Genomic DNA, 20425 nt, shown 5'->3' on the forward strand with positions numbered 1-20425 from the left:
ACCCGAATCATGCCGTTATAGAATACAAAATGAGAACTCTTGAGATATTTTTCAAGAACACGTCTGAAAATAATACACTCTTTCTGAAAAATAATAAGAAGAATAGCATTGTAGCGTTCGTGCGAATTTTATTAATTTTTCAATAAATTATCATGCAACTAGTATGACAGTATATAAAAAAGGGTTATCTCCCTTCTGTTACTCTCTAATACATGTAAAACATAAATGCGGAAACATGTCATTTCATACTGGAATTTAATTGAATCGAATCCAAAACTTTACATATTAGATTTACATGTTGTACTGTAACCTTTATGATTGTCAAATCCCTTAATTGTGTTTAATATGGCCAATAACCCCAGAACTTCACCATTTCAACGGTTTGTGTTTGCAATGAAATATATTAATTATAAAGCTTAATTTGCTGAGGCGCGTTAATATTTTATCTTTAATCTGAAGAGTTAACATTTAGTCCATACACAACAGTATTCACAATCAATATATAAATTATACAAATAACAGACTATTGTTAAAAAAGGAATTAAACGATTACTATCAGTTGTGTTTGGCACATTTATAATGAAGACGATGAGTATATCATTAATGAATATTGTATCACAGCACTATTACATGTTTAAACAACTACAACGATGTATAACAGAAGAACGTCCATTTATTTTTTTCTGTTGATCTCGTCAACCTTATTGAAATATCTTCTGTTCATCTCGTCAACCTTATTGAAATATCTTCTGTTCATCTCGTCAACCTTATTGAAATATATTCTGTTGATCTCGACGACCGTATTAAAATATATTCGGTTGATCTCATCAATCATATTGAAATATCTTCTGTTGATATCGTCATTCTTATTGAAAGATATTCTGTTGATCCCATCAACCTAATTGAAATATATTCTGTTGGTATCTTCAATCGTATTGATATGATGAATAACATGTTTGTCTCTTTCTGTTGTTTAAGCGAGATTTAAATAACATCTTAATTTGTCAAATTATAGTAAAAACGTTATATTAAAGAAATGATTCAACAAAATACCGATACGTTTACATTGGCAAGTTCATTCCAAGATATTATGTACTTTTGTAATTATACTGTTAACAGAGGAAGTAGCATAAGGCATTACTAATTAAATCAGAAATACACAAAGTCAGCAACATGCATAAATTGACAATATCTTAATTGTTATTTACAGGAGTGTAAACAACTTTGATAAAGTTATAAAATGTTCTATTGTCTACTCTTATTGTCAAACAATAACGTATTTCGAATGAGGTCTACTTTTTGGAGCCTTTTGATGAGGTCGATTAAGAGTTTGTTAACCCGAAAATTAGATTTTTAATAATATATATTACTTATTTTCTTAAGTTTGTACCAATAGAAAACAAATATGATTATCGTTTTAATCAAGAACAGGATGGTACCACATTATGGCCAAATTACAGTTTACATATTATGCTTCTTCATTTCGCTGTTTCTATTTATGAAATCTGAAACTGGAGAAGTGGTTAAATACTGGTAGTATCAATATTTACCATCAATGTTTACATGTTGGGTATGCACAGATCTAACAGATGGCCTTAACATCAAGTTGTACACTGCACATGTATGTTTCCGTTATTGTCGACTAGTTGGAAAGCATATACATTCAATCTTATCGCACTACTGTATTATGACCAATTACACACATCCACACTTGAAGCACTTTTGTACGCCTTATCTTAACCAGAAAAACAAGACAATAAAGACATATTCACGAGACCGTAATTCTAACTCGAAATTGAAAATTAAAAAAAAAAAAAAACACCCGAGGGACATTAATTTGTTTAGCATGAGCCAAGGATAGATGTACACTATTGCGTTAAGAATCTTTATAAATTACTTGAAGTCTTATATATTTTTCAAAACAAAATACATTTCATAAAATTTCATGGGTCTTCATGACTCTTATTTTGAGAAAACTGCATTACGTTGATTGGACCTAGATTCCCATGACGGGTGTCATCGATGACACGAAGACTCTTGCCATTTTATTATCAACATCATTCCATTATTTGCCTATTTGGCGGAAGTGATGCATTTAGTTATCTCCCTTGTTAAATGCAGAAAACTGAAGTCCAGTCAACGAAATCTGTTTCCATGGATCAGCTGATAAATTGAGTTGAATCGTGTTGTTTAATTGGTTGATAACTGTTCCCCATTACCAATCAATTAATTTGTTTGACTGAAAATCAAATTTATTGATGGCATGCGATTTCAATTTTTGAATTTAAAATATTTGCAATATGTGCATCTATTAATAATGTTCATAGTTATTACTGTGTACCGTTAGAATTATGGTTCGGTTTACACGTGGATAGTCTACAAGTCCCCACCCAGTCCAAACAACAAAAACTTAACAAATATTTTAGCAGCGTTGCTCTAGCCTGCTGTTGTTGTAAAGGGTTACACATCAGAGGAAAAATATTTAGTCTGAGAGAGAAAACCACCGCAGTTTTTTACATCGAGATTCAATTAATTATGCATTAATATCATGATATTAGTACATGATAGCATAGAAAATAGAATTATTTGATTACGCATTACATTGCATATTGACAAAGATAGCATATCAATAACGAATCTGTATCAGCCTAGTTGTACCAGGTATCGTTACCATTGTAATTAAATCTAAAATATATAAAACTAAAAATAGATCATACTTGCTCTAAGTAGAACTAAATAGCATTTTTTTTACAAATATAAAAATTATAAATACATAACAAAGAACAGAATTGGAAAGTCACAATAACAGCGCTCTGTAATAATCTAACGAGTCATCCGGAGATTACCGAGGAGTCATCCGGAGATTACCGAGGAGTCATCCGGAGATTACCGAGAGTTGTTTGGGAGAGGTTTAGCAACCTCGCGAGGGTAGGTATGTTAGAATTCCACGTGCTCGTTGAAACTGTAAGTACATATTTAGCATGCTATACACATGTACATGTAACAGTTAACTACAGTAATGTTGGACAGTTAAACCGTTTGCGAATCTTACGTGTAAGTCTAAATCTTTCAGTATTTTTTTCTGATAAAATATCCTCTGCATTTGGTGTTAGAATAAGCATAATTGTAAGATAACCCTAAAGTACATGCCTGGTTGTTAAACCTCTCTTATATTGTAAAAACGCAGTTAAGAAATCTAACTAACAAATCTACTAACTATTATATAACATATTCCTGCTTCGTAACAAAATTTGACCACCTTGGGTATTTGATTTGAACATGGGTTAAATTTGATTCATTATGACCTCACAATCATAATGCACGATCGCGTCAGCAGGTAAGGGTGCTATTTTGTCCGTAGTTGGAGCAATGCGACACGCGCTTGTACCGTGTTTTGCTGTCTGTTTGAAATGGCAGCGATAAGTTGATTATACCGCCGTTGGATTGTTTCACAGAACTGTGATTTAACACGACATGGTGAACAGGCGGCTTTGACACCCGAGCCGAATCAGCTGTGTTTGGCCTTGCTCGAATATTCCTACCCGCTGTCGATGGCCTCTGTCGGCTTCCAGCACTACTTTGAGCTCTAGCAGTTTGAGGTCTCGAGTTCACTCTAATATTCAAAGGTTTCCCGTGCTGTTTGAGGTCTTTCCCGAAATGTTATATTGGGGTTTTCACGCTCATTCCAACATACGGGTATCTCGCGACGTTCCAATCTCCGTGATATAGAGTTAAGTTGCATACTCTTACCTTCGTTATATTTATTGTTATACGCCGCCATTACGCGGGCTAAAGGCCACACACTCTTGTAACCATGGTGTTGTAGTGACTGGTTGGGGGCCTCTAACTCACCGAATTGCGTATTAAGTCTTTGAGATAGATCCACTATACTGACACCTTTGTCGTCGTCGGTGTCCGGGGAATCAATCCCAGAGTCGTACTTAGAATATTCCTCATTGGTTGATTTCGTCATCCCTCGCCTTTTTGCCTCTTTAAATGTCACCGCCGTCCTCGGTCTTCTTATAGCAGAGTACGGCCGGAAGTTCTGATCAACGTCAAGTTCGTCCCCATACTCCATTCTATCGGTGTCCACCTCCTCCACGCCCGCCTCACAGTACGAATGATTAACCACCAGATTCTGTACGTGTAAGCGTTTATTGGAGCTCTCTTGTGTTTTCCGGTCAGCGCTCACTTTAGTTGATTGATCTACACTTATGTCCGACTCTAGGTCAATTGATGAATCCGCTTCCCTTTTTCCGTAGTATGGACCAATGGAACCATTGTTTTCCGTGCAAAGATGGAGTCTGTGCGACTTGGATTTTATGATTTCTTTTATAACAGGATCGGAAGCGTAAAAATTTAACTGTGTACTGACTGATCTTTGCCCTTCATTAGGAACATCTTCCTCCCAAAATCCATCTTTAGGTGCCTCCTCAATAGATTGGCAAATATGCGAATTTTGAGAATGATACCCACGACTTTTCGCAGACAGAACACGGTCTTTTGCGGAATTTTCTCTGGAATAAACCCCTTCATCGTCGAAATTATCAAACACCTCCTCGTTTTTTAAATCATCTCCATCTATAAAATCAATCCCGGAATCATCCCCAAAAGCGTCAATGGATGATTCAGTCAGACCCGAACTTGGCCGAATGCGCAGTGAAGCTGAAGAACTTTGTCTGATAAGTTGAGACTTTCGTATACTTTGAGGTCTCGAGACGGGCACATGGCCATGATCCTGATCATCCTCACCCTCCTCCATTATAGAATCTAGGTGTTTAACCGTTACGGAAATCACACTCCGAGCATCTTCGATACCCTCAACGTCATCGTCTCCCGGTGGTTTCGAAGCCTCGTCAACGTCTCCTCGACATTTTAAATCATCGTCAACGTGCCCTGGAGGTTTTGAATCATTGTCAATGTCATCCGGAGGTTTTGAATCGGTATCATGTTCAACGTCATCTATACATTTCACACTACTGCCGACATCGCCATCTTCCTTTTTATCATCGATTACAGGTGTTGAGCCTTCCTCTTCTTTAGGTGACTCTAGCTTTTCATCATTTTTTTCTTTCAGTTCATCTTCGTTATCATCCGACGTTTCCTTATTTCCATTTTCGTTTTCAGCTTTGATATTTTCAATTTCTTTTTCCTTAGCTTCCAGTTGTTGTAAATACTTAGTCATTGCGTCGCTTTCCTCCTCTTTCTCGGAGCTAAGGTATCCCCACAACAAACTATTTCTCGACTTCGGGGATGGTTTGACTTTTTCCTTCTCTTCTTCTTCCATCTTTTCCTCACCCTTCTCTTCTTGATTGTAATTCCCATCCTTTTTCTCTTCTTCTATTTCCTCTTTATCGCTAGGTTTAGTTGTTTCTTCGACGTTTTCAGCTTTTCCTTCTTTGCTCCCGTTATCTTTCGTTTCCTCTTTCTTTTCCTCATTTTCTTCCTCCTCGGCAATATCAACACCATTTTCACGGATTTCATCCTCCTCTGTCCACTCACCAACCAGAAACAGCTTGAAATCTAAACACAAAATACCACTAGATATAGAAATGCAGCTAAAATATAATCAGGAAGTGTTACCTTTGGAAGTTTAGAAGTATTACACATGTAATATATACATCATGTGCTATAGTCTAACCACAATGAAATCAGGAGCTTACATGATTTATGAAATCAATTATTCTGAGTTAGAATGTTCATGTATTGCAGGATAACCTTGAGGATACACAAAACTTTGTTATTCATTCGTATGTAATTAGCAAATATTAGATGTTTGTCCAAGCGTTTTACGAAATAATATTCATCTTTATATAAGCATCAGATTTATCTCGTGTGATATCAATATTCGGGATATTTCAATTGTTCAAGCTAATATGTTAAAGATAAATTATATATCGAAATATCGGTCAGATAACAGTTATTTAAAACAGGTAAAAGTTGAATATTTTTTCTCTGCTGCGCACCTTTGTAACTGATCTTCCCGTCCCTGTCCTTATCAGCGGCCTTGAGTAGATCGTCCAGCTCATAGTCAGTCAGCATCTCCCCCAGTCCCATCATCAGCTGGTAGATATCCGAGGTGGTGATGAATCCGTCCTCGTCATAATCTATCAGATTGAATGCTGATCTCATGTCATCTTCGAAATCCTCCCCCACACTCCGTTTCCTGAGGTCCACAATGGCAGTGTCGAATTCTTCCTCGTCAATATCGCCGAACGCTTTAACAAACAATCGTTACATTAGTGGCTAAATCATGTTTGTAGGAAGTATACGCGAAACAAACTAGTAAATAATTTGATAATCAACCCTGGGTATGAAGCTACTGATTGATGTGCTACGTATAGATGTGTCCAAGTGTTAAATGCTTAAGAAAAGTGGAAACATCTTTTTTGAAAAATATTCTGTTGTGTGAGAATATTCATCTTTGGAAAGATAACTATGTCGGCATGTTCGCTTATTATTAATTCGAAGAAGAATAACTGAGAAAAATTTTGATTAAAGGAAAAATGCTTCAATATCTCGACAGAAAATATTGCTAAAATGCAACTATTTAGTATCACTGATTCACTTGTAATTTATATTTTGAACCTGTCTACAGTCCAATTTAGTACAACAAATATGTTATTTTGTTTAGTAGAACAGAAAATAGATTGGATTTCCTATAACATACATTCATACGAGGCTCATTCAATAAGAGTTATCACTACCACTTAAATAGGCAGAAAACATGTACACAAGTAGGGCAGCACCCTGGCACAGCACAAAGACTTTTATAAAAGGCAATGCACATGAACAATTTTAACACAACCAACAATAATGAAAATCTGCTTTTTTGCACATGTTTTCGCACATAGGAGATGAAATCAAATAAAAAAAATGAGAAATATCGCCTTTGCTATAGATGAAAATTAAAGACTTACTCTCAATACAGGAGGTTCGGACCATATCCAGGATAGCCTCATCTTTGGTATCCAGTTCAAGCGTCTTCATGAGCGGGAATACGTTGTCTATGGTGATGTTAATCTTGTCGTTGACCATGATCAGATCGAAGACGGATTTTAGTGCTGCAACAATAAAGAAGACAATCTTAGTTAAAAGACTCACACAACTAAATAGTTTACTATGTAATATTACTTGTGACTCCAACTCCCTCCATTGCTCATTTCGAAGTTCAAATGATGTGAAATCTATATCAAATCAAAGTTTGAAAGTTTCACCACCTGAGAAATGATGTTACGTACAGATTTAAAGGCATATTAAAGCACACGTGTGTTCGAAGGACAGAAGCCTTGATATTTACACTGGACGGACGACTCCCACCTGGGAAATCCCAACCTTTTTCACCGGTAGCGCTACGTCATTCTTTTATCATAAGGAGTATATAGTTTTTATTCATTTTTAAGACATTACTCATTATTCTCGTATAAAGACGCTATCTATTTTTTATATTTCAATTACTCAAGAAAATAACTAAAGACCTCATAAACACATTTTCGTTAGGGACTTGGTTCGCGAGAAACAGCAGCTGAATGGTTGTGTGTGCCCTGAAGTCTCCGATCACGAAATCAACCAATAGACAAATGTTGAATGTTCTATGCCAAGGGTTCGTGGAGTGTAACGTAATCACAAGCCTTGGCTAGCGAAGATGGGGTAACACCTTTATTTTTATCATAATGTACAGGGTACTTTTGAAAAAGTTACCATGGTATCATTTAAGTTCTAACAGCATGTACGGAATAACAGTCGCTAGAATATATCAAATGGCGTCTCACTTTAGTAATAAAACTTAAAAATCAAATAATAGTTTTTTTTCTGATTTGACCCATCAAAACACAGCTTACAAACGGGGTATCTAAAACTGACCTGTATATTTTGCTAGAGATATAACAGTATTTTTAGTATTACCAAATATATTTCACTCTTGTTGCTAATATTTTTTTATCCTTCTCTCGTGCTCCGTACTCGTGAAAAATATCAAAATATTAGCCCCACTTGTGAAATATATTTTGTACAACTGAAGACACTGCTAGATATCCTCTATTTACGTAGTATACCGTTTCCGCTGACAGCACAGTAAACAAATACTACAATGGTAGGCATACACACACCATTACAACAGGTAGTGTGTCTACGTGGTGCGATTTACATGTAGATTACATGTGTAGGTAGGTAGAAGATTAAAGATCTCGTCACAAAGGAAAACCAAAGTATGTAAAGACATTTAAACTAGCCCATTCAACTGAAATTGACGTCTAGTAATTATATCTAGAACGTTTAAATGACAAATGTGATATAGGATTAAAATGAAAATCCCTTAATTGAATTTTTAATTTTTAAAATTAGACATCGTTTGTTGGTTTTCATAGACACGGCTTCCTATATAAATAATGTTAATTAACTTGTGTAACCAGAAAAGGTTCGATAAGAAAAATATGTATTACTGAGAAATATGATATGTCATTAGTATGTAAATATTGGCCGTGTTATTGAGGCCTTTACAGTACAGTTGAGTGACAATTATATAGTTATATCAGAAATGTTAGCCGTAGTTACTACTGTATATGTAAGTCGATAGAATATGACCAGTCGATATATTGTCATACATAGGTCATAGATACATCAACTTCATTATATCGAACCCTGATAACTCGAAGACACTGATTAACTCGAGGTTTAGTTTAGGTAATTCAGAGCCTGCAAATAACTGCTTATTAAGCAATGAGTTTTTTTTACCTAAAAATATTCTGTTATGCCAGCATTTTCATCTTGGGAAAGATAACTATGTCGACATTTTCGCTTATTATTAATACTGAAGAAGAATCACTGAGAAAATTGTGATTAAAGGGAAAAATGCCTCAATAACAAAAATATTGCGAAAATGCAACTATTAGTATCACTTTAAACTAATATTGCGGAGCTTAGCTACAGCCCAGTTTAGTACAACATATATACTATCTTGTCTTTAAAACTTAAAATGCATTTTTGATGCATATTTGATTTTATTGTTTGGATTGAATAGTGTTAAAAACCTATAATATGACATTTACAACTGTTTTATATCGCAGTCTCTTATGGATATAATGTTGAACATTTAAATACAATCTCAAATATTTTCATTTTATAATAATCACTGATTTGATCTCGGTCGACACATTGTTTTATTGAAGTGAGAACAGAAAACAACAATATCGGGTTCCGTCCTCAGTTGATATTTGTTCTCGGGTTTTAAAACCCTAGGGGTAAAGAAAGATCCCAGGGCCTATTTTTACATCATGAATGTGTTTATCTCTTTATGCCCAACAATGCTATATATGGTTAAAGAGTGGGGATCCCAAGGGTTTCAAAGATACATTGAATATCAAAGAAATTAAGTCCCCATGGGTTGAAAAATACACCAGGGCCCCCATAACCATATATAACATTATTTGACATCAGCAAATCTAGATATTAACAAATTGAACATGAATATTATTTTGACGTTTGTCAAATCCAACCAGGTGAGCGATACAGACCCTCTGGGCCTCTTCTGGTATTGAACTGTCTAACTGCAGTTATACACTAAATCAGTGTGGCAAGAAATATGTATGTGCAAATTTTCAAGCATGAAAGGAAGGGATAGATGAAGAGTTTGTTTAATGGTGTATAGAACCTCACAAATTAACTCAAACATACATGTAGCATTTATATTAATAGTTTGATAATTGTTTATAAAGTGAAATGTTAATAGAAAGAAAAAAGATTTCTCGTTGTTCTTATTGGATAAAAGATGGTCATATGTACGTATAAAAGAACCCCATATTTCGAAAATTAGAACAAGCGTAGTATATGGACCCTATGTTTCTTAAGTTAAAACAGCTAGAGCATAATGATAATATTATGTATTACATATTTCTACATTTAGAACAGGCAGAGCATATGTACTGAATATTTCGAAATGTATAAGAATAAAACTTAATTATGGTCGCCATGTGAAATATATCCCTGATTTACGAACCTAGCTTGAACAATATTCACCGAGGCCGAATGTCAAGCTTTACAAGGCCAATGTTGATATTCATATGACATCTCACAATTAGAATTGTTCAGGTCATGAACACGTGGCAAGGTCGAATTCAAATCACCAAGTGGAGTAACAACATACTGACCTCATCAGAGGTCCATAATTGATAAATGAATTTTAGATTATAATTTCTAACCATTACAAGAATATAGCTATGGTGTTCAAGAGACTGGTGTATCAGAGAGGGTAGTCAGATCAAGGGTTGGATACATATCCTCTCATTAAACTTAACATGTAAATAGGCCGAATATCCTAATGGATCAGATGAGGTAGGATATGAAATCTTTGTACATACAACCACCATCTACACCTACACAGGCGAATAAAACGAGAAAATATCTTATTGTATCTATTTACATACCATTTAAATATATCTGAATTTAAAGATTAAAGATTTTAATTCAATTCTGAATATATTGTAGTATACATGGTGTATATTTCATAAGTATCCATCTGAGCACGTCTGTACATATTGCGTAGCTATACAACGATAATTACTTTGATTCATATCCGCTTTCTCCTACAATTCATTAATTACTCTGTGTAAATACTACGTAATCACATTCTACTTCCATAAACAAGGACGATCTAGTTACACGTATACAAGTTTAACATATATAAGGACGATCTACTTACATGTATACAAGTTTAACATATATAAGGACGATCTACTTACATGTATACAAGTTTAACATATATAAGGACGATCTACTTACATGTATACAAGTTTAAAATATATAAGGACGATCTACTTACATGTATACATTTTGTATATGCGTAACATATATAAGGACGCTCTTCGTTTCTTCTGGCGCTTGGAATACATATCGTTCATGTGAACGTCCTTCATTTTCTGCACACTCTACCTACACCTTCTCGCAAACAGTTGTCTTTGGAAAGTATTTCATAAAAATCCTTACGAATTCCAATAGAGTAATCCTATGTCCTTTTCATTTCAAACTAACTGTATTCAGGTCCAATGTCAATTCCGTCCAGTTAACACCACAGAAATGTGACCATACATGTAGGTCGTTCGTTCATATATTCTACGAATGGCCATTGAATATTTTCACATGCTATTTTTCTTTACTAAATGCCATTAAAACCTATATTATATAACACATTGAATATGATGAAAGGGATTTTCTCTATTTACACTAATCAGAATTAAGAAGGGATATGTCAAGCTCTAATCGTAAAAGTAAACAAGCTGGCCCGCGATGACCACGCCTCAATAGGTCACTTATCCCGAGAAATCCCGTATTATCTCATATTACGGTGTTAGATCCTACATTAGATCCGATTGTAAATTGACCAATTTGCATGGCGTAATAAAACGTAACATTAGCAGACAATCACCGGTATAGCGCACGTAAAGAGACGTAAAAAAGGAAACAAATCGAATGACCCCGCTTTACCCCCGAAAAATCTTTATACAGAAAAAGGTCACTACCCCAGCTTATAACCTTCTGCGAGATCTAGAGATCGCCAGCTCTTTTTACTGTCGGAGAAGAAATTCTAAGGGCATGTTCGTAGTACGAGCAAAATATAACGTGTTTTTGATTCAAAATTTCTTTTCAAATCCCATGAAATTGCATTCAATACAATTTTTTGCAATGTTCTAATAAAACCATTTTCATATGGAACTTGAAGTCACGTTCGATGGAAAACAACAAATACCTAGATGTTAAGGGAGCCAAGACCGTGAGCTACATCTAAGTCCACCAAATGTTTTAACAGATGGGAGTTTTAAGAATCATCGTTATGCCTGGACTTGATCATGTGTCGTCCGAAAGCGAAGAAGGTGCTTATTGAGGAAATGTTACGGATGACTTTGAATCTCTTAAATATTTTCCGCAGGATAACTTTGGTGAGTCAGTTGTAATGCCACTCAAACAAACATATGAATATTGGACAATGAGCAGGATTATATCACGTTAGTTGACGCCTGTCGACTATATTCAATGATCAACAATATGTATTTAATATCGTCTTCCGTGTTCGTTTGTATCAGTATATAATATAAAGAATTAGCGACAATGATACTGGTGTCAGAAGTGTACTATAGAAAGCGAGGCACAGTAACCCCGTAATTCAATCAGTGTAATGCACGTGCGATTCTATATAGAATCTCTTTAATAGCATAGCATACTTGTATTGTGACAGATGTCACTATTCAAAGGAATATAGGCATGGCATGCCGGGAAACTGTAATCCTTGTGGACTAAAGTCTACCAGCAGGGTTTACCACAGAACAATGTCAGGGAATTGCACAAAAATACATAACAGTAACAGCCATATTTAGATATAAATTTACATGAAATAGATAAACCGTTTCCAAAATAGTGAATTTAAAAAGTTTGATTGGTTTGTCAGCCCCGTAAACAGACAGGGTCATTTTAAGGCGATGTATCCTTGTAGTAGCTGGTGGCTACCCAACTTAACAACATACGGGAAGCCCATCGCATGTCATCCAGATCAACAAGGCTAACGTTTATTGCCCAAGGACACAACCTTGACAGCACAGACCAGTCCGTTCCTCAGCTTCCAGAGAAGCACAAACTGACCACGGGTAGGGAGCGTCGAACCACGCACCTCAGATCTTCAGCTGAGGTTACGTAGGCCGACGTAATATAAAGATGACGTATACAGTTATTTGTCATTCTAGGACTAAATCATTGATGATCAGGACCAAAAATGAAATCGGAAAGCAAGAAACAAAAACAAACAAAAAAACCCCGAAAAAACAAAACAAACAAAATTAAAAAAAACCGGCAATCCTCTCATATAACACAACAAAACGTTTGTAAGAAGTGATAAAAAATAGTGAAAATGAGGCATACTTACTTTCATTGAGGAAACTTCGGAAGGCCTCTTTCTTTTCCTCGGCAGATGGTTCCACTACCTTCTCCTTTTCCTCCTGAAGAAAGTGCCGAAATGACATGGTTAGTCTTTAAACAATTACACACTTATGAATCCTTGTTTATTTAGTTACATGCACTGTTACAATATCCAACAGACTGCTTCACTAATAGACGGGTTTGTTTCTCGAGTGATAAAACAATGTTTAGGGGCAAATTATCTGTCCCCTTTGGTTTGATTTCAGCTATCTAGTTCATGTTAGAAGTTATATCATCCCCCAGTCCATATCGAGACAATGTCATATCGTCGATCTTTGTTTTACCAAAGCAATGGTAGTTTTCACATATTCACTATGAAATCCAAACATACACCTGACGTTGATATAATCCAAATGTTCTGCATTCTGATAAAAAAAAATATCCTTAATTGCTTAATCAACCATCGGACGAAAATGTAATTGAGCTTAAATCAACCAAAGTCAGCGCATAAACTGCATTGATAAATCCCCAGAGATCTTGTTTGACAATAACTCGCTGATCACACGCCGGATATTGTAATCATAAGACCATCATGCAACATACAAAATGGTTCCATCACGATGAGTATAAACATACACATTACACCCGATGGCCTGCAGGACAAATTGATTTTCGACAAACGACTGTTCGTTGGTATACGGATTAAGGAAGAGCTCCCTGTTGTTACGTAATTTAAATCCGGCGTGTCGCTGGAATCACTTAGGAACTTCGTTTTAATCTACGTCATACCATTGTTGGCCTGGTACAAATGTATATATCAACAGTAGAATTCCAATCGAATTTTACTACAGCACATGGTCCACATAAAAAGCAAATCGCCAGGACTTGTCATGTTGATTGTCACTCTAAATACACTTCCATGCCCTCGAATTACGAACCGGTATCGATCGAGTGACTCAGATACGTCAGTTTACTCGATATATCTCTCTATAGATATTTATTATTGTATACAAACTTATATAGAAATGGATTTTGAGCGCATGGCAACAAATTGTGCCATAGAAACTTAATTTTTTATGTTTTTTTTAGAACAGGTTTAGTTGTGTATCACTACTTGAAAAATTGACAAATGTCTCCCTCTAGTATGTGCTAACCCTTTGGTAAATCCTGAAAGATTTATACCTGTCGGATATTGATTAATAGTTTCGTCGTAAGGTTCGGTAAAATACGGGTGTCCCGTCGCTTGATAAAGGACTGACACAGACGTTAGCAACTTACAATAACACCTGTCTTGTTTGTCTTTAAAAAGTCTATCGTTCTTATGCGTTTCTTCAGTTTTTCTGTGATATATTTGATTCATTTACGACCAAGAACGTTATGTAGCTTTGTTTTTAATGTAAAATAAGTTATTTTGGGTTTTGGATGTTTAAAAAAAAAATTTACAATCAAAGTCTTGTGGTAATGGAGACTGTTGGGGGTGCCTTTTGTCATGGAATGTTGATGGTATCAATAGTAATGCTTAAAACCTGTTTACCTTCCGGCAGTTAAATTAGTGTAGCAATATAGCTTAATGTGTGGTTCTGGAACGTCACATTGATGGTGTGCTATTTTAATCGTCTTTGATGTCAATTAAGATGTATTCAATATAGATCAACATTAATCCTGAAATGCGGGTTAAGGTATAAAACATAGAACAGACTGTCTGAAGCAAAATGATAAAGTACTTTGTGATACAGTGTAACTTATTCTGATATACACATTTTATATAAGTATATACTGTATATTGATATATATTAATTCAGACCTGTATATTAGACGCACGTACACGTGACCTTTTAATGGATAGAGAATTAATGTAGATCACTCTAGGAGTGTGACGTTATAGATGCCGTTCTTTGTAAACCTTAACCTTTTCCCCAGGCAACCATGTTTTTAAAATATACTGGTTCTACAAGAATATGTATTTGCTATATATTAAATAGTGGAAAACTACCACCGAGAGTAAAGGGTACCGAATTGAACTTTATGTACCTAACACAGCTGATAAATGTTGATGGTTCAATATAAATCTCGAATTATGATGAACCATATGTAGGGAAAGGATATTTAGTATAATGATGTATAAATTCAATAAGTAAAGACGATTTAATTCCTTTTATTAAATATCTTTACATAGACAGTGAAAAAATCTTTATATTCCGTCACGGTTGATTTAATATATTATTAAAGCAAGTGAATATATAGGATTGAAATCGATATTAAAGCATAGTGATCCGTAATGGTATACGCTAGCCAATGTAACATACACTTTATAGAATTTATTATAAGTTTGGGTCTATAATCAGGTTCAATCCCACAATTTATTATATACATGTATCTTACTTAACACTTTTACTTATATAAATATTGTACATATGACATCGCGTTTATATGCCAGGGAATGTAATTCCAAATTAACTATCGGTGAACCTGCATGTTATTTATCTTGATTGTACGATTAAAATTAGCTTCTTTATTTGTCACCGAAATAGAGACACTTTCTATTTTTATAGATTTTTATTGGTTCATCTGTTTCTAAGTCTAGGGATATCATCTATTTTCGTGATTTTGCTGTTAAATGTATGTCATATCAAACTGTATGCTTGAACTTTTATTATTTTAGATTAATACCATACCTTAATACCTATCTACTGCCAGATGGAAGCAGCAAATCCAACATTCACCTTTTTATCCCTTTTTGTTAACTACAATGTATTAGTCATTCCAACTGATGTTTCACATTATACTATATCGTCATTACGGATACGATGTCATGTTTTATCATGTCTATACTGTTATGTTACGCCAATCTATATATATATATGTCAGATTTATTTAAGTGTCTTGACACTTGATTCCGATTCGTTTTTTTGTATATGTATATGTTGTATATATATCGTTAAATGGATATTGCCAATAGATACAGTTTAAACTAAATTGTAGGCTTCATCCCTGAACTTCCATTGTCACAAATCCAGCATTTCTGATGTTGTTTGTAAATAATCATTCCACAATACAATCCCCATTGTTTGAATTGTTCTCTTCCGCTAGATATATAATCCCATAAACGCCCTAAATGTCCTAAGTATCATATCTTGTCCAGTTTACTGTATACTGCACATGTGCCCCGTGTTGGAAGACCGTACGTACATTTAAGCTGTTCATTTAACCACCAAAGTTCAGTAAGTATAATCAAACGTTTCACTCTTCCAAGCTCAGGTTCAATGAAGTGATGGCGAATGGCTCACTTTACCGTGCATTCTAGTTCATGTTCAATAAATACTTGTAAACGGTTCATCCTCTCAAATTGGCCAACGGTTCACTTTGTCAAATATCCTAGTTCAGGTTCAACAATTGTCTTGACACATATTCTAGTTCAGGTTCAACAATTGTCTTGTCACATATCCTAGTTCAGGTTCAACAATTGTCTTGTCACATATCCTAGTTCAGGTTCAACAATTGTCTTGTCACATATCCTAGTTCAGGTTCAACAAGTATAGACAAACGGTTTACATATATCACATATTCCATGTCATGTTTAAGAAGTTGGAAGCGGTCCCCGTACCCTGCCGCATGTAACCCAACATTCGGGCTCAAACTGTACGAATATATTGGATGGGTTGACCCAGATAGTAAACTTTGTTCAGCCTGAATGATCCCCTCGTATTAACGACTGCTATCAACACCTACCCCTGTACAGGTGAGTAGTGTGGTTATCATTAAATACCAAGAAGATGAGCGTTTATGGTATATTACATATGCCTGTGACACTTTAAATATCCAGCTCTACATGTAGTCTATAATAAACACACATCTGTTGGTTTTAATCCGTGTTAGTTTATCGTCCGGTCACACATCGCAGCGACGGGATATATATGGTCACATGTCGTGGGGATGTCGGCAAAGTAAACCTTCGCTGTAAATTCTACACGGACATTTCTAGTATAGCTCTAATGTTTACCTATATTGCATCATATCCATAATCCATCGTATTCCTTATAAGTCTGGAAATAATTTGAAATGAATCTTTGAAATCAAACTGGAATCTTTGAAATCCGAAATAGTACATTACCGGATTTCCCCCCGCGAAATCTGCCTGAACACCGAGAGGTACAATGTACATTGTACATGTATTATGCTGCTATTTCTTCGTAGTAAACTAAACATGACATGAGTCAAGGAATGTGTTTATAGTCCCATTAATATTATATCGGGGGTCTTGAGGGGGGAGGGGTTCATCGTTTATATATAGTGCGGGCACAGTGACCCACCGCTGACCTTAACGTGACATTTAAAATGAAAATCAACCTTACGTGACATTTTAGATGAAAATCAACCTTTTGTAGCTCAATTATAATGTATATCTTAATTACATTATTAGTTGTAATTCAGGTGATCCATTTCATTGAATGATAATTTTAATCACGTACATATACAATGAGCAAAATCACTCTAATTCGAATAATTTTACATGTTGATATTAATGTATATTAAAATGATATTTCAGTCACGTTTAACTACATATGATTATACATTAAACATGATGTCGCAGTGTTATTATTATTGCAAAATTACTAATTCGTCTTCACACAACATGATATAATATCGATATTAGTTATTAATTTTTATTAGTATGATATTTCAGTGCCGTGTGATTATTTATGGTAATTAATTCAACGTGAGGTCGCGACGTAAGTATTATGTATCTTATTGAAGATTAGTATTGTTGTCATATTATCCTGAGTATAATATATAAAATCAAACGTAATCAAGCCATATACCCATATATACTGTACACGGCATAAGAAACAGGCAAACAAAAATCGATCTCCCAAAGATTGCAAAATTTGCTATAATCATTTCATTTTCCGAAATTTTGGCCCCAGACCCAAAGTGGTGCCTACGGCGCTCGCATTACCACTAAATTTCTGGACCCCCTCCCCTTTTCAAATTCCTGGATCCGCGCATGATCTATAAAATCATAATTCTTAACCCTGCCTCTGAATACATGTAGTTAACTTTATGATATAATATATCACCTCGACCAGCACTAACTTCAATCCAATAGACGGTTGTAAAATACGTTACTTAATGCCCCCCCCCCCCCCCCCCCCCCCCCCCCCCCTCCCCCTCTAGATCCTTATGAGGGGGATTTCTGCAAGACATGAACACAGTACACTATATAATGGGGTAAATATTTACAATCAGAATTTCTTTGTGACAGTTAAGTGTCAGGTAAGTGAGTAAATGAGTACCTGTGTCAACCAGGATTAAAAATATTTGAATATTTGAATAAATTGCACGATATGAAAGAGATATTGGCGTTTGATGGCCCGGTGAATGAAGAACGCCTATGTACTTACTGGGTCAGGTAAGTCAGTCGTTGTGTTGAGACAAGCCTATTCAAATTCGGATTCTAATCAATATTGAAAGGGATTGATTTTATTGTGTATTTTAACTCCATATTGAATAAATATTTTACTGTCAAAGTCTTCCTGGCGGAACGCCCTACTGATGTTAACAACACTTTGTTTATGGAGTTCCGTACTGTGAATAAACAGTCTCGTCATTGGCGTTATTAAACGTGACTAAGCAATTTTATATTTCATCTACATATTGATGAAATGTTTATTTTATACATTTAATCTGACTTACACTTTAAAACAATCGGGAGATGATTTTTAATGTAAATATACATTGTGTCAATAACTCCATTATCAATAATGACAACTCCGGTCTACGTATCACAATGAAACGGATAATATCTCAAACATAAAATGTTGTCCTCGTTGTTTTGTTGAATGTTTCCTCAATCCGAGGTATTCTAAATGTATTCTTTCGCAAAATTAATGCATAACAATGACTGTTTAAGTTGATATTATCGTTATACTGACACATTTTGACAGTTTGTGCTACCCGCACCACCACCACAACGCCAGTCATTCCCCCTCCCACAAATCCGTTTCATAAAAGTACCAAAAATAATACGTTAATATGATAAATTGATATTTGTTTAAAGAAAGCTTTTTTCTAAATATACCAAAATGTCTAAATTGAAACTCGGTTAACTCGAAAACTCGGATAGCTCGAAGTTTTTTTCACGATCCCGATAACTTCGAGTTAACGAGGTTTGACTGTAGTACATCCGGTATGCTATGGAAAACGGAATGACATTTGTGAACACTTCAGTTCTGCGATTACCAATGACTTGTCAGAGAAAGGCTGTGTGAATTGTGTTTGCGCACGTTTATAAGGAATGTGTTTATTTGTGTCTTTCACTACAAAGTTGTATTCGGTGATATATATATATATATATTAATCACTCTTGATCTTTTGTTGTTCCTGTTCCGGTTTTCATTTCCTTACCGTCAATATCATATAATAGGATTACGTATACTCATTGTGGCCGATTATGTACTATATAAATTGATTAATGGAGAGTGCTAGTAAATTGGCAAAACTGCCAAGACTTAGTGTTCAATATTAGCGATAATCAAAAATAGCTTAATCTACTTACAATGCGAACTGTAGTGTATGAACAAATAGTATAATGTCGCACACAAAAAAACCATGGACGCAACTCGATGTCGTGTATAATTTATAGATTTACATCTTCATTCATACATAATTAAAATGTACATAGATAACATTTTCATGAAATGAACATGTAATTTATTGTAGGCTTTAAATATGCCATGTTACTAGCAGAGAGGCGCCTTCAAGCCGACGGAAATATTCCAATTTAAATATAAGTATATTTTGAAGTATGTGCCACACCTGTTTAAGCTAAAAGTAAATCACCACAAAGCTGAAATTCAAACATAATAGAAATTGCCTATTATAACTAGTCAACATGTAAACACAAAATCTGGAGAGATACCGATTTATGACGTATACATCTCTACTACCCTGTAAACCTAGTTATCTCCCTTGTTCCGATATTATATCGATTATCTACCCTTGATTTAACTTGGCAATTACGATAACTTAGAACGAAATTTAAGTGCACAACTTTAATATTTTCCCCGGTGAAATGGTTAATTAGTGGCATGTGCTTGGCACTAATCCCCAACCACAGATCTATATACGTACAACACCAAATGACACAACTTAGGGTTCGAGAGGAGACGTGGACAACAATGATACATGTAATTTATATAGACACCGCCCGACAGGGGAGGGGTTTATATAAAACTACCCGTCTGTCCCTTTATCGGGTCCGTACAAGTTGTACCGACATGAATCTACTAAGCAGAACCAAACACGTGTTCGTTGATCTTATTTTTTTTTTCAAATGTACCACTTGTATCCAAGATGGCGGAACAGTTATTCGTCATGTAAACGTACTTTTTGCTGAGACGGATACTCTCCATTTGCGATGAACTTTTATAAATTATATATGTCTATGTTTGACGGAACTATTCTGATATTAAGTTGATATCCGTCACGTTGTAAAACTGGAAAATCATAATTTTTTATGTTTGAA

At 35.1% G+C, this 20425-nt stretch overlaps 1 protein-coding gene across 1 annotated transcript in view; it reads right to left on the minus strand.

Moving 5' to 3' along the window:
• Positions 1-238: 238 nt before the first annotated feature.
• LOC117317010 (FK506-binding protein 5-like) overlaps positions 239-20425 on the minus strand; it is a 28679-nt gene continuing 8492 nt past the window's right edge. Inside the window, exons 3-6 of the mRNA XM_033871787.1 lie at positions 12908-12980; positions 6921-7064; positions 5967-6218; positions 239-5523 (exon numbers count right to left, since the gene is read on the minus strand). Coding sequence (XP_033727678.1) covers positions 3614-5523; positions 5967-6218; positions 6921-7064; positions 12908-12980 — 2379 coding nt within the window. The 3' untranslated portion in view covers positions 239-3613. The remainder of the gene's footprint in view (positions 5524-5966; positions 6219-6920; positions 7065-12907; positions 12981-20425) is intronic.

This window comes from Pecten maximus, chromosome 18 (genome assembly GCF_902652985.1).
Source record: "Pecten maximus chromosome 18, xPecMax1.1, whole genome shotgun sequence".
NCBI lineage: Eukaryota > Metazoa > Mollusca > Bivalvia > Pectinida > Pectinidae > Pecten > Pecten maximus.